This window comes from Lampris incognitus, chromosome 1, assembly GCF_029633865.1.
Source record: "Lampris incognitus isolate fLamInc1 chromosome 1, fLamInc1.hap2, whole genome shotgun sequence".
NCBI lineage: Eukaryota > Metazoa > Chordata > Actinopteri > Lampriformes > Lampridae > Lampris > Lampris incognitus.
Window position 1 is genome coordinate 15,030,435 of NC_079211.1, and position 15,733 is coordinate 15,046,167.

Genomic DNA, 15,733 nt, shown 5'->3' on the forward strand with positions numbered 1-15,733 from the left:
GTATGTTATATCCTGCTTATTTACATGTTCGATATAAATCATTCATTCACTTACCAGTTCTCATTTCTGAATAGATGGATGATAGATGCAACTGTGTAGCGACTCAAGTTGGCATGAACTCTCTGCCCAGCCTCCCTCATACTCAATCCATGGTTTGACACATGGTCAACCAATGTGGCCCTGGTCTCATCTGAGACAACCGACTGTCCGTCCTTGACCTGTTTCTCCAAATTCTCACTCCACCCCTGTCCTCCAAAACAGGAGAGCTAAATGAACAATTAAGCAACTAGTGTTTACACCTGTGAGGAGTGGGTGCTGCCAATTGGTAAATAAAGCTTGTTACTGTGATCGACGTTGCTTTCCGTGTCAGTACCAGTCGGAAACAAAACCATTCATTAGACACAAAATCAAGGCACAATGGCAGACATTATGGGACAACAATGTAAAAGGGTGACATCTGTACCGGATCCAACGGGAAGTAGGAGTAGAACGGAATTGGGGGAAGAGCAGGAGAAAACAGAACATCATTAGCAGGTTAAGATTAGGGTGTACTAGACTAAATTCTTCATTGCAGCTCATCGAGACACAACAAACTGGGAACTGTGATGACTGCCACCAACCAGAGACAGCGGAACATGTATTTTTTTTATTTGTCCAACATATGCAAGAAAGAGAATCATTCTGAAAGCTATGTTGGAACAAAAAAAGGAATTGTGCACATGGACCTGAAATCAATTTTCGCAGGGAACGCTGGAAATTATGTCCTTGGATGTATCGTCACCTTTCTCGTGGATACTGGACTGGTGGAGAGGATATGTTAACGACTACTTAATACAACAGTAGGTGGCGATAATGCTCCATCTGGTTGCAATTCGCCATTAATACAGAAGAAGAAGACGTTGCTTTCCAAAGGAACAGGAGATTTAATTTTGAATGTTGTGCCTAACGTAGAGAACTGTTTAGTGGTTTGCAAAAAGTGTGCTTTAGAACTGAAAACTGAGTGTAAAGCAGAATTGTGGTTGCAATTTTGCAGACTTGGTTTAGGGATCTGGCACATGAGTTTCAGCGACTGCGTTTCAAGTTCCAATTTTAGTGTGTAAATAATTGTGAAAATTGTATTGTATAATTGTGAAGGAGAGGGTAACCTATAATTTAAGAAGTCAGGCATACAAATGTGTTGAAAATTAGGAATAATGGATTGTTACACCATTAAGACCAGACTTTGTGTGAATAAGTACATACACAAAATACCTACTTTTGTGATTCCTGATGTCCGCCCCGTTTAGTGGTTTTATTTGGTCTTAATTATTTATTTCTCTTCTGTTCTTGTGATCATGCTGTTTTACTATTACTTTTTAAACCGAGTTTAGATGTGCAGTGTCTCGATAACGGGAGAATCGAAGTATCGCGAGAACGAGGGAATCGGGAGAGCGAAATTGCGAAATTGTGCCTATGATGCAAAGAAGTTGACATGATAAATCAAGTAAAAGATATTACGGGCTCCTTATTTATGCAACAACACAACTTCAGTATTTTTTGTTTCAGAAGTAAATTTTATCAAACAGCCACCGCTGTGGCCGAGTTTGGAAGGCGACGCTACACCAGCCATTACGGTATTTACAGTAGAAAATAAGCTACAAAGAGGGGAGGCGCACAGTCGTTCGAAGACATCGGCCGATGTTGTTGGAGGAGGAAAGCGAGCGCTATAGATCGGGACGCTAGCTAACTTGTCACTTTAAATGTATAACTTGTGATATAACTAGATATGACGGAAATGTTTTCGACTCTCTTCGGGCAAAACGAAGCTCAGGGACCGCCCGGCTCGTCGTCGTCTCACGGATTCGGAGCGGGTAAACCTGCACCTCCTCTTCCGCAAAATCAAGTTCCGATGGCGGGGCAGCTGCCACCGCAGCTCGGGGATGAAGGGCCTGCTTTACGGAAACCCGGAGCCATGAATGAACCCTTCTATTTACTCCGTGAGCTGCCTGGTACTGTGTTCACTTTATGTAACTTAATCAGTCGGTTAAGTACCCTCAGTCGAACTACTCCAGTCGGTTTAAATGACGTAAATTGTTGTAAATTCGCCAGTTTTATAACGTAAAATCTTCCCGGTTAGTTTAAACGTTTGTTTGGGAAGGGACCGTGCACACTAATCAACGTTCGAAACAAATGTGAGCGTGCCCGGTTTTGATATATACAAAAGCCACAGGCCCTTCAACCCGTGTAGGTTTTCAGCTTGTAAACGACGGAATTGTTCTTTTGTGACTGCCTGTTCGGCAAGACACGGACAAGCTAATGTCAAAATGCTTGTTTTGTCCGTGTCATGGATGCACATTCTGTTGCACTGCAGTAATGAGTGTCTCCGGAAAATGCCGAGTTGGTTCCCTGTGCTTTGATGTCTGTTAGTAGTACTGATTCAGACACGTGTGTTTGTTTGTTTGTTTGTTTGTTTGTTCACCAGTGGGTAACGAGTTGACAGGCAACACCAACCTCATCACTCACTATAATCTGGAACATGCCTACAACAAATTCTGTGGTAAAAAGGTGAAGGAGAAACTCAGCAACTTTCTTCCCGAGTTACCAGGTGGGTAGTGGACAAACTCATTGAAGTGATGTATGAAAATGGCAGCCCCTCTTGATGTCGTGAGCACATTGTCGGTGGTGGTTGTCTCTGTTTGGGATAGGTAATGATGTCCAGCGGCGCCTGCTGGATTCTATCTTGCTTGTCCAAAAGTGTGTGTGTGTGTGTGTGTGTGTGTGTGTGTGTGTGTGTGTGTGTGTGTGTGTGTGTGTGTGTGTGTGTGTGAGACTCAGTAGATATATCAAAACTTTCCTATTGGCCATCATCGGCCCAACAATCGGCGATGGTCTAATTCTCAAATGGGATTTATGAATTGATGTTGTTTTTCAACACCAATCAATCAGACAGCGACCACTAAAGACATTTTGTGAAAGACTCATCGGAAATCGGTGCAACAAGAATGTGTGGTAACCCTATAATTTACAGGCCATTCACTACACAGTAATGTGAAGAAATTGCTAAGTAATTACTTATTAATGTGAAGAAATGCTAAGAAATAATAGTAAAGTGAAATCAATATAATGAGAAGTTGTAGTAGTAGAATTACCTGGAACTATTGATTAATTATAGAGTAAAATTAAAGCAGAATAAAGAGGTTTGGTCAGTAATTTTATGGGAATTATTTGGTGTAGTGAGTGGTATAGCCCACATACAGGGTAAGACAGCTGGGTCGTTTGTTCACATTACTACATAATTTCTTAGCGATTTCTTTCCATTACTATGTAATTTCTTAGCAATGTCTTCACAATTACTATGTAATTTCTTAGCAATGTCTTCACAATTACTATGTAATTAAAGACCTGTAAATTATAGGGTTATCGAAATTCCCGTATGGCCCAACTCTCAACTGTCAGTTCCTATTTGCGCACGCTTTGAATTGCACTTTACAGGTTAATTATTCACTGTGTTGAATTCTTGAAGAGGCAGACCATTAAATGAGCAAAATAAAAGGACAAAAACCGTGCAAAAAAATCGGACAATTGGACTCAGCCAATCATCGATTGCCTGTATATTCATCCAGTCGTCCAAGCCTTGTGCGTGTGTGCGCGCGCGTGTTTACGCTACTTCCTGTCGCAGTTTACATAGTTATGTTGGAGTGGAAGAGTCAGAAGGCTGAAGATAGATTACAACACTGCTATCTAATAGTTGGGGGTTTACACACAACACAAAATGAACCACTGTCTGCCACAAATCTTTGCATGTAAACTATTAATTAAAAAGCAATGGTGTTTTTGAGAGTCGATGCAGTATCAAAAAACATAATATCATGATACCGAAGTGTATTGATATTTTGTTACACCCCCATTCAAAACCTTTGCAAAACCTGTTTTATACCACAACTGAGTGCTAACTCCTTAGCTAGTTTGTCTCTGTGCACTGGAGAAGGGGAGATATGCAGGCAGTGCCTCCATATTTTCCCTTTTCCCGGTAGGTGAAAAAAGAGGTGGTTTGTCGCCAAGTCCGAGAAGGGGAGATACACCTGGCAGGGATCTGCACGCTTCTAGTTTTAATATTGATTTGCTACTCTCTTTTTGGCAGAAGGCATGGCAAGTCATGGCACAACCCGGGGCATACTGTTACCCCTTTCACATACTCTATATGTACAAAAGTATTGGGACACCTAGCCATTACACCTACAGGAGCTTTTATGACATCCCATTCTAAATCCATAGGCATTAATATGGAGTTGGTCCCCCTTTTGCAGCTATAACAGCTTCTACTCTTCTATGAAGGCTTTCCACAAGATTTTGGAGTGTGTCTGTGGGAATTTTTGCCCATTCATCCAGAAGAGCATTTGTGAGGTCAGGCACTGATGTTGGATGAGAAGACATGGCTCGCAGTCTCCATTCTAGTTCATCCCAAAGGTGCTCAATGGAGTTGATGTCAGGGTTCTGTGGGCCAGTCAACTTCTTCCACACCAAACTCACCCAACCATGTCTTAATGGACCTTGCTTTGTGCACTGGGGCATAGTCATGCTGGAACAGAAAAGGGCCCTCCCCAAACTGTTCCCACAAAGTTGGAAGCATAGAATTGTCCAAAATGTCTTGGTATGCTGAAGCATTAAGATTTCCCTTCACTGGAACTAAGAGGCCTAGCTCAACCCCTGAAAAACAACCCCATACCATTATCCCTCCTCCACCAAGCTGTACAGTTGGCACAATGCAGTCAGGCAGGTAACCTCCTGGCATCCGGCAAACCCAAACTCGTCCATCAGACTGCCAGACAGAAGTGTGATTCGTCACTCCACAGAACACGTTTCCACTGCTCCAGGGTCCAGTGGCAGCGTGCTTTACACCACTCCATCTGACCCTTGGCATTGTGCTTGGTGATGTAAGGCTTGCATGCAGCTGCTCAGCCATGGAAACCCATTCCATGAAGCTCCTGGAGCAGTTTTTGTGCTGATGTTAATGCCAGAGGAAGTTTGGAGCTCTGCAGTTATTGAGTCAACAGAGCGTTGGCGACTTTTACGCACTCTGCACCTCAGCACTCGACCCCTCTGTGACTTTACGTGGTCTGCCACTTCGTGGCTGAGTTGCTGTTGTTCCTAAACGCTTCCACTTTTCAATAATACCACTTACAGTTGACCGTGGAATATCTAGCAGGGAAGAAATTTCACGAACTGACTTATTGCAAAGGTGGCATCCTATGACAGTACCGTGCTTGAATTCACTGAGCTCTTCAGAACGACCCATTCTTTCACAAATGTTTGTAAATGCAGACTGCATGGTTAGCTGCTTGATTTTATACACCTGTGGCAATGGGCCTGAATGAAACACCTGAATTCAATGATTAAGAGGTGTGTCCCAATACTTTTGTTGTCCATATAGTGTATATGAGCTTGAAGGATTACAGTATGTTGATCCAGGTCTGTCCCATGTGGGAGGCAACACTCACTTAGCCTTGTACATGAGTATCTCCAATAGGCTTAACTTTTAATGACATCAAAAGTAAAAATATTGCTCTGCTGTAAATGCATCCTGTGTTCACTATGGTGAATGATACAATGCTTCATGTACAGAACAACTCCAGTTAAGTACTGAACATAAAGTAACAGGCCTGAAGATTAACAAGCAGATGAATGTCCTTTTTGATGCTTTGTATCGCTAATGTGAAACAATATCCAATCCAATCCACTGATATAATTCTCCCCAATTCTTAACACCTTTGTAGTATCTCATTGTCTAGATACTACATATTTGGATCAGGTCTGATTTTCTTGGGAGAATGATTTGGACGGTAGTGTTTTATGTCTGTATCAACACAGTAGCCAAATGCAGAAGAAAAAGGCAGGTAGCGGCAAGTTTGAAAAGAAGCTTTTGTTACTAATAAGCAGTTCTGGTAGAACAATCTCATAAAGACCTTTACCAACATATTCGACAACATCAACAGCTAAATCCTACGTTCAGTAGGTTTTTGGTAAGCAGTTAGAAAGGTGCTGGCACTACAGCACTGACACTTCCTTTTTGAATGGATTTCTGGGATTTGGAGTGCTCAAACACCCCATCAATAACCACACATCATCATAGTTGTCAGCAGGTTAAACAAAATAGACAATGATGCAAAACAAAGCAGAGTTTAACCAAGATTTGAAAGCGGAACTTGTTTTGCAAGTCTGACTTAGTCAGGTATACGCCATCACTTTCACCCTTTTAGTGTGTGTGTGTGTGTTTGTGTGTGTGTGTGTGTGTGTGTGTGTGTGTGTGTGTGTGTGTTCCTACTTAATGTGTCAGGCTTAAAGGGATGTAAGCCATGGGTGAAGGGGTGAGGTGGCTTTTTGAAAGCCTCTTGATTAACTAATTGATTGTGGCTGTCGCTGGTATTCCTTTTCCTTATCTCTCTCTCACTCCCTCTTTCTTCTTATTCCCTTCCTCCTTCCCTGTTCATCCTCCCACATCCTCTGATGTAGGTATGATCGACTGTCCCGGCACTCAGGACGGCAGTTCGTTACGCTCCCTGATCGAGAAACCTCCAGTTTGTGGGAATTCCTTCAGTCCACTTACTGGTGCCTTGCTCACAGGCTTCAGACTACACACAGGACCGGTAAGACTGGAATACAAAACAGAAATAAACACACAACCAGCACCACAGACAGAACACTTGGGCTCTGCTCACACTGCAGGGTGTAGTGCTGAAATCTGAAAAGAAAAAAAAAATTCTTTATTCGATTTTTTTTTTTTTTGGTCTCATGAAAATTACTCACATCTGATATCAGTGTGATGAGACCTCGATATTGATCCTCTGGTACACATTGTTCCATAGTCTCTCACTAAAATGAAATTTCTCCTCGTTGACCAGTGATAGATGAGGCTTTAATGTGTTCTCTGCAGCTTCTGTGTGTTGCAGTGGTGTTATTGATCCGCGTGTGTGTGTGTGCGTGCGTGCGTGCGCGTGTGTGTGCATGTGTCCCCCAGCTGCCAGAGCAGTACAGATTGATGCACATTCAGCCGCCAAAGAAGAAGAGCAAGCACAAGCACAAACATCATCGACCGCAGGACCCCATACCACAAGGTACACCAACACACATCTATAAGGAATTCTTTTTCCAGGTCACTGACCCAGTCCATTTGGTCATTACAGAAACTCCATCAGACTCGGACCCCAAGAAGAAGAAGAAAAAGAGAGATGATGATCCTGACCGTAAGAAGAAAAAGAAAGACAAGAAGAAAAAGAAGGTAGGAATTTCTAAAGGCCCTTGCACACTAATTTCAAGCCTGAAATAGTCACGCAGAAATGGAGCTAAATCCCGATGTCCTTATTGCTTCTTGCACACTAAAGATGGAAAAAGTAAAGACTCTCACCTCCACAGTCCTACTCTTCCTCCTCTCCCGCTGCCTCTAGACATGCTTTCCCTTTCTCCTTCGCCCAACTGTATCGTATAGTTTCCACCGACACCCTGCTGGTGAATAGTACCGGTGGCGGTCATTGGTAACGCAGGCCTCGACCGATCTGGGATGGGAATCTTGATATGTGATGCGCATATTTGATTTGGCAAAGGTTTTACGCCGGATGCCTTTCCTGACGCAACCCTCCCCATTTATTGGGAGGCACAATAACGCAGTGGTTAGCACTGTCGTCTCACAGCAAGAATTTCCTGGGTTCGGACCCCGGGGTTGTCCAACCTTGGGGTCATCCCAGGTCCTCCTCTCTGTGGAGTTTGCATGTTCTCCCCTTGTCTGCGGTGGGTTTTCTCCGGGCACTCCAATTTCCCCCGCCATCAAAAAGACATGTTTGGGTTAATACTCCTATCTGTGCCCCTGACTGAGGCATGGCAAGACGAACTGGAGTTGGTCCCCGGGTGCTGCACAGCGGCTGCCCACTGCCCCTTGCGACACAGCTAGGATGGGTTAAATGCAGAGCGTAATTTCCCTACGGGGATCATATCAGGGCTTGAGACCGGCACTAAGAATGCACTGGTTTGCATCCTCAGTGGCTGGGTTGTCATTAAAAAAAAATAGTTGAAAATTAAAATAGTTGAAATTTCTATGACATGGAGTCACCAGAAACAGTTGATTTGCCACAAATGTATTTTTGCTGCTACTCTGAATGTCACCTCAGCAACTTTACTGTGGTGGGAGTGCTTTGTGCCAAACAACTATCTGAATGAACCGCAGTATGTTTGTTGGATGACTTGTCTTTTTTTTTTACCCCGTAGTCGTTACTTTCTTACTAACGTGATTTGTTAGGATTTTATTTACGCCCAGCTGATTCTGGCTGAGACCAGATCACAGTTCGAATCTTGTTTATAAATATATACGTAAATAAAGAGCCCAGAGCGGCAAGAGGCCTGACTGACCCGCCCTTTGAATGATGATGTGTGAGATGTGTGTGTTGTGCTTGGGACTCACAAGGATTATTTTCTTCCTCCCTCTAGAACCGCCACAGTCCAGACCACCCCGGCCTCACCGGATCACAACCCAACAGCAACAGCCTCAGATAGACAGAAACCAGCTGTGTGTGTGTGTGTGTGCGTGCGTGTGTGTGTGTGTGTGTGTGTGTGTTTTACAGAAGCCGTATCGGAAGCTTTGTGCATGTGTGGGATTTTTTTTTTTTTTAGAGAATTGTATCAGAGTCTGAATTTGGTGATGGTGATGCTGTGACCGTCAGACAGGAATGGGTTTGTTAAAAAGAGCTATATGGTATTTGAGAGCAAAGAGGGTGCTAGTGGAAAACATGTTACACAACAGTGTATGATGCAGGTCACAGGTATGACATGATCGAATGAACGGGTATGCGTGTCCTTTCCATTTTACTGTGATATCTTTACACATGTCAAAATTACAATAAAGTTTGGTTATTAATGTTATGTTTTTATATTGATTTCGTGTTAAGTTAATGCACACGTGTGTGGTTCAAGTTTTTAAATATCACTGCTGTGTCTCGACTAAAGCAGACATGGGGCAGCTATCAGGAGAATGGACAGGAACACTGACGATAAGCTTTCTTACATTTATTTGTTTTCATCAAACATACAAGCTGGTATTATTCATTGTTGGCAGGAAAGAAACACATTTTGATACACGCATACCAAAGCGTTACACAGAAAGGTGAACAGAGACGATAAAAATCTCAGTCTAAATTCGAGGATCTGTTGCTTTAAGACAGTACTTCTAAAGCTGGCACGAGTACCCTCAAGACTAGTGCCCTACTTACTGCCTGACAGAAATCCGAAAAACAAACGGTAGTTTCTCCTATGGCTCTACCGCCTCCGAACATGGCTTTGGTTTATCAGGAGATTGGCAAAGCTGTTGTCAAGACATTCATCCATATTGCAGCAAAAATCCAGACAGCAGCCGAGGCGCCGGGGTTCGGACACAACACCGAATTCCGGCCCTCCCTGCTGGCAGCGACTCGACGTCATCAGCACACTTGCGCGTGAAGCACTGACTCGAGTTAGTTGAAAGCTCGTTACGATACCCGACCGTCACTGTGGACGGGGAGACTAGCGAAGCCCACTGAGGCGACTTTGTAATTTGCGATATCGGGCTATACAAATAAAATTGACTTGCGAAGTACACAAGATAATAATCCCACAAAGTTCATTTTCACGCAACTATGTGTGTGTGTGTGTGTGTGTGTGTGTGTGTGTGTGTGTGTGTGTGTGTGTGTGTGTGTGTGTGTGTGTGTGTGTGTGTGTGTGTGTGGGCTGAAATATGAGGATTAATGCCTTCGCAACCATTCCTTGGTGACGTCATGTGGACCTGTGGGTGGTAATGTGAGCAGGACATGCATTAGATTACAACTGAAACACCTTGGTTATATTTACAAAAAAAAAAAATTAGTCAAAGATTTTCTTTCTCCACTTGATAAAGAGCGAAGAGGCATAAGCCGGATACACTGCAAATCATCTGGATGGAACTAAAACATGACACACTTGACGCTATTTCAAGCAACGCTTCCCTTTTCAACGCTACAGCTAAATGTACAAAGACACTTAAATACACATTTCGTACACACGCTAATTCATTTTGTGTTCATAAGAAGTAAAAAGCGTCGACGCTGACACAGAATACAAGTCGGCATTTCAAAACAATCAGTCTTGCTATTCCTTTTCAAATTTCATTCAAAAAACGGGATTCTACTTATCCAAAGGAGTTGGATCAAGTGCAACTGGACCAAGTCCAGCCGCACTTGATCCAACTCCTTTGGATAACCATGACCTGGATGAATGAGAACATTCACAGACAGGATTCTACTTAAAAAAAAAACTAGTAAAGAAACGTGTCAATCGAACGCCACGTCTCATGGACAGACACGAGGGGGCGCAATTCCTGGTGTGCCAGTTACAGACAGACGAAGAGACGCAGAAGAACAGCACAATAAAGGGGGAACAGAAGAGGTAGTTATGGCGTCTCTACAACCAGTCTATTTTAGCGTGTGTGTGTGTGTGTGTGTGTGTGTGTGTGTGTGTGTGTGTGTGTGTGTGTGTGTCTGTATGGACACATCACTGACACTTATTAGAGTAGTTGTCGTTGGGTCATAGCAAACTGCAGCGAGTCCTGCTAATACCCAAATAGCTTTAGACTCACCAGAAGGTTCTTGTGTGCGTTTGATTTTCCTAGGTAGCTGCTACCTTTTGTACGGCTTGTAGTTCATTTCTTCGAGGTACAGCGGGGAGAGGTGGATTTCATGTTTGTTTCATTAAGAGCACTTCTTTGACATGACTGAAATAGAAAATATCACTTTTCTTTTTCTGGATGTTCCCCCTTTGGCCAATTACCCCACTCTTCCGAGCCGTCCCGGTCGCTGCTCCACCCCCTCTACCGATCCGGGGAGGGCTGCAGACTACCACATGCCTCCTCCCATACATGTGGAGTCGCCAGCCGCTTCTTTTCACCCGACAGTGAGTAATTTCGCCAGGGGGACATAGCGCATGGGAGGATCACGCTATTCCCCCCAGCCCCCCCCCTCCGAACAGGCGCCCTGACCGACCAGAGGAGGCGCTAGTGCGGCGAACAGGACACATACCCACATTCGGCTTCCCACCCGCAGACATGGCCAACTGTGTCTACGGACACTCGACCGAGCCAGAGGTAACACGGGGATTCGAACCGGCGACCCCCGTGTTGGTAGGCAACGGAATAGACCGCCACGTCACCCGGACGTACAAAATATCACTTTTCTAACATCTTTCATCTGTTCTTTGGTGTTAGCATGGATTGAGATGTCTTTGAGGTGCGTACAACAGTCTTTCAAGTCCAACGGAAACAACACTCTGACGCAAAGGCCGTGCAAGGTCATGTGCATGTGTCCTTGCCTGTGCCTGTGAGTGAAATCTATGGCTTCTCATCATGGTAATTTGGCTCTCTGAGCTAAACCAAAATAAATTAAAAAAAAAAAAACTAAGAAAAAACAAAAAACAAACGAAGAAACAGCTTCTCTCCAAACCATGAAACACTGCAACTCGACTAGAGCCTAAAATCCTAACTTCAAGTCATCGGAAACCACGGGGGATCCTACTTTGTTTTGAGACCACTGAGTTTGTGGTGTGCAAAATGAGCAACAACAAAGATAAAAAAGAAAAGAAAAGAAAGAAAGAAAAACGTAGTCTGGTGCCTGCATTGCTGGTGCTCATTTTGAATAAATCCCACAATTCCCCCGACTTCTAAGCTGCATGATAACGTTCTCTAATCCTTCACCGCACTGTGGCCATTGATGTTGTATTTGTAGCCGTTGGCCTCCGGGCAGTGCAGAGCCAGCGTCTCCTGGCCCGGGGCCTCATGCGCCACCAGATTTCCACGGTGGTAGAGGAGGTAACCCGGGAGTAGGAAGCCAGCCAACGAGAAAATGATCAGACCCACGTTGATCTGAGGAATGATCAGATGATGAAAAAATAAATTAGCAGTGACCCACAGCCAATCTGAATTAGTATATGCTGAGTGCAAGTGCTAGAAGATAAATATAAAGTGCATGAAAACCATGAATTTGAGTTGCGATAATGACAAGACTAGATTTAATCTACATTTAGGCAACATAAGTGCAGTGATATTTATATTACTTATGAGTCTTGTAGACACAGTTTGAAGAAATAATTAACCCAATAGGATGCTGCTTGATTTTTGAGCGTGAGGCCAAAGGTGACATACTCAAACTAAAATGGCTGTAGCTATGAACACTTTTGAACAGTGGCGGCTGGTGCTAACAATTTCATGTCATTAAAGCAGCTGTCAGGTGTGCTGTGCCAAGGTAAATTGCGCCCCCCCCACCCAAAATTGTTAGCACCAGCCGCCACTGCTTTTGAATATATGCATAATCAGTCTCTCCAAAAAGGTAACTATTTGTATTTTGTTCCTGAAGTGTCAGCTTTAACCTCGGTATTACTGAAATGGAGTTGCCAAAGCTAAAACCCATTTGTAAATTAATTTTATCTTGACCGAAATTAAAAATTTTATTAAGAGTGAAAATTACTTTCTCTGGCTTTTTCTCTTGAGTCTATGATTCAACAGAGTTATCGCCATAAATATTACCAGTTGCCTCTTTAAATTTATTTTTGTGGCATCAAATATAATAGTTTGACCTTTTTACTACTGATGTGCATAGGTGGATTTCCAGAATGTGCATTTGGAGTCTCAACATGGCCATGTTGTGCCAAATTTGTTTATGGGCCTTTTGGAGTGTGCAAGACAACATGTTTTTGTACCTTTTATAGGGGGCTGGTGTATCTGAGAAGGTTCATTATAGTTACATATATTTAGCCTTTAGAGAGCTTCAGCAATGCTCCTCTGACCCCCACCCACCCTCTCCTAAATATTGCTTGGTTCATGTCCTCAAATGTAGACAAAATCTAAAACTTGTCTGAAAACTTTTAGTACGCTGGAGTGCGTTTGCGTGTGTAGTTTTGTGCTCCAGTCCTTGAGCTGGTTGGCCAAAAGGTCTGTTTCTGCATGTGAAGCTCTGTGTGAATCCTCACCCAGTAGGGGTCGCCCTTCAGCGGGCCGACCATAGCAATGAAGAGAGGCTGCTGGAGCAGTGCGAACACAGCACTAATCATGGACTGCAGGCCTGTCAGCGTACCAAAGTGGTTGGAAGGATAGCTGTGGAGAATGACATTGTTTATGAGCATTTTAAAATCCAACTTTCTCCAAGACAGCAGTAGACGATTCATTAGAGCATAGCTATTGAACTGACAGAAACATTGCACAGAAGAACATTTGTGGTTGATATAAATGATCGCCAGAGGCCAAAAGCACAGATAAGACATGGATTCTTTCCACCACCTGCTGTGGAAATAAATTGAACCACGCGTTGTGTGTTTTGTGTGTCTGGGAGACATTAAGGAGGGATGATTTCTCATGAAGGCAGCACAGAAATGTAACAGGAATAGAGCAACCGTATAGTAAGCTAGCTCTGTAGAAGTGCTGAGGGAATGTTGAAGAATTGAAATATCTGACTTATTTGGGAGTACGGATGGTGTTTTACAGAGTCATACCTTATTTCTTTTGATGAACAAACAAGGCAATACTTACACAGCAGCATAGAGGCCCCCGCAGCAGGAATGGATGAAGCCTCGGACCATGGTGTGAAGAATGAATGTCAGGATCTGAGGAAAAACCACAAGAGGAAAGAAACAGTAATCAAATCATGTGTAGATGTGTACTGAATGCGTCTGTCTCCCTGTTTCATTCTGTGAAATATAGAAGTGTACTACAAGTGTGTGTTTGTGCATGTGTGAGTCTACCTGCAGAGGCAAGTTTTCAATCAGACAGCATATTCCAAAGGCCAGCAGCAGCAGGTTGGTAAGGATGAAGGCCCTCATGGCATTGGTCACCTTCTGGATTTTACGGTTTCTCTTGTGCCCGCTGGGCTGTCTGAGAAAAGACAGACAGGTTCATCATATTACCGCTATGTTAAGTCCTTTCCATTATAATAATGATAACTTTATTTATATAGCACTTTCCTAAAACAATGTTACAAAGTGCTTTACAAAGAAATAAAACCAGACAAGGCAAAAACAAGAATAAGACCAAATAAGTAAGAGTAAAAATAAAAACAGTATAAATAAATAAAAACAAATGTGAAACATTTGTAAATGCTTTGATAAAAAGAAAAGTTTTAAGACAAGATTTAAAAGAAGCTAGAGACATGGTTAGTCTTAGTTCGACAAGAAGAGAGTGCCATAGTGTGGGGGCTCTAACAGCAAAAGCCCAATCACCCTTTGTGACAAACCGAGACCTAGGAATAACCAGCAGGGCTCCATCTGCAGATCTTAATGGTCTAGAGGGCGTTTAAAGCCTTAAAAGTGAGCAATAAAATTTTGAAATCAATTCGAAATATAACAGGGAGCCAGTGTAGGGAGGCAAGCACAGGACTGATATGGTCATGCCTCTTTGTCCCGGTAATGAGCCGAACAGCGGCATTTCATACCAACTGCAGATGGTGGAGGGAGCCCTTGCTGATACCAGAGTAAAGTGAATATAAATAGTCAAGCTGAGAATAGATAAACGCATGTACAATTTTTTGCAGATCGGCAACTGATAAAAATGACCTAATTTTGGAGATTAGCTTGAGCTGGAGAAAGCATGACTGAACAACAGGTTTGATTTGATTATCACACACACTACACTTGATCTTAGCCAAAAACCAAGGTTAGCATCGAACATTACCCCAAGCTTCCTAGCAGCCTGCTTAAGACTACACGAAAGACCACTGAGATTAGTAACAAAAGGGCCGATGGAATTTTCGGGGCCGCACAAAATGACCTCAGAGATATCATCATTAAATTTAAGAAATTTTTCGAGCATCGAGGATTTAATGTCAGAGAGGCAAGCTGTGAGATTTGCTAGGGCGCTAGGATCTGTGGGTTTTAGTGGCATGTATAACAGTGTCATCGGCATAAAAATGGTAAAGCACATCGTGATTTTGAATGACCTGGCCAAGGGGCAGCATGTATATAGAAAAGGGGGGAGAAGGGGGCCAAGAACTGAGCCTTGAGGGACACCACAACACAACTGAGCCATCGAAGAAGTAAAGTTACCCAGAACAACAGAAAAAGTTCTGTTGGTGAGGTAAGAGCGTAATAAGCTAAGTGCCGAGCCCTTGATGCCATTCTAATGATGCACTCCATGTATGGATTTTCTTTATGGGCCTTCTCCCTACTTTTTCTCTGTTCCTGGGCTGTTCTCCTCCTCACACTCCTTCATCTTCCAGTCCATGATGTAACCAATCAGAGGACAGGTGACCAGGCACAGCAGCTGCAGTGTGCCGAAGATGGACGAATAGAAACTCACTGAAGGTGAGAATGTGATACGACATGCAAACATCAGAGGCGTGAAACATGAGCCAACAAACAAAGACATTCATAATGACATACACAGGCCAACTGTCTCAAATATTATCCTCATTTAAAACAAGGGTCAGGCAAGTGGTCACAGGGAGTGAGACATACACACGCATGTATACCTGCAAGAACGTAAACAAGGATTCACAGATTGAAAATCATGTAATTTTGCTGCTCACCTTTCTCATCTGCCTCAGTCACCAGCTCCTCGGATGCTAAAATGGGGAAAAAAAAGAAATCAACCAAAAATCCCAAAGATTTTTGGAACAGTATGTTTTCTGCCATGCCACAAGTACAAATAAGTGAATATATCCATACATTGACATCAGCTGGGACAAATAATATGTGAAATCAATATGTGCTAAACTAACAAAAC

General features: G+C 43.2%; 2 protein-coding genes across 5 annotated transcripts in view; one reads left to right on the plus strand and one right to left on the minus strand.

Moving 5' to 3' along the window:
- The first annotated feature begins 1,465 nt into the window (after positions 1 to 1,465).
- med19a (mediator complex subunit 19a) lies at positions 1,466 to 8,863 on the plus strand. Of its 4 annotated transcripts, XM_056273874.1 has the most exons (6): positions 1,466 to 1,988; positions 2,462 to 2,584; positions 6,490 to 6,623; positions 6,995 to 7,091; positions 7,161 to 7,255; positions 8,455 to 8,863. In XM_056273874.1, the coding sequence occupies exons 1-6, from the start codon at positions 1,766 to 1,768 to the stop codon at positions 8,518 to 8,520; spliced, it is 738 nt and encodes a 245-aa protein (XP_056129849.1). In that variant the 5' UTR covers positions 1,466 to 1,765; the 3' UTR covers positions 8,521 to 8,863. The 4 variants fall into 4 exon arrangements, with proteins under 4 accessions (XP_056129849.1, XP_056129833.1, XP_056129840.1 ...); XM_056273858.1 differs by having other exon boundaries at positions 6,995 to 7,255; XM_056273865.1 differs by having other exon boundaries at positions 1,466 to 1,976; positions 6,995 to 7,255.
- Positions 8,864 to 11,535: 2,672 nt separating this feature from the next.
- slc43a1a (solute carrier family 43 member 1a) overlaps positions 11,536 to 15,733 on the minus strand; it is a 43,426-nt gene continuing 39,228 nt past the window's right edge. Inside the window, exons 10-15 of the mRNA XM_056273845.1 lie at positions 15,537 to 15,572; positions 15,177 to 15,306; positions 13,759 to 13,888; positions 13,547 to 13,620; positions 12,991 to 13,114; positions 11,536 to 11,887 (exon numbers count right to left, since the gene is read on the minus strand). Coding sequence (XP_056129820.1) covers positions 11,708 to 11,887; positions 12,991 to 13,114; positions 13,547 to 13,620; positions 13,759 to 13,888; positions 15,177 to 15,306; positions 15,537 to 15,572 — 674 coding nt within the window. The 3' untranslated portion in view covers positions 11,536 to 11,707. The remainder of the gene's footprint in view (positions 11,888 to 12,990; positions 13,115 to 13,546; positions 13,621 to 13,758; positions 13,889 to 15,176; positions 15,307 to 15,536; positions 15,573 to 15,733) is intronic.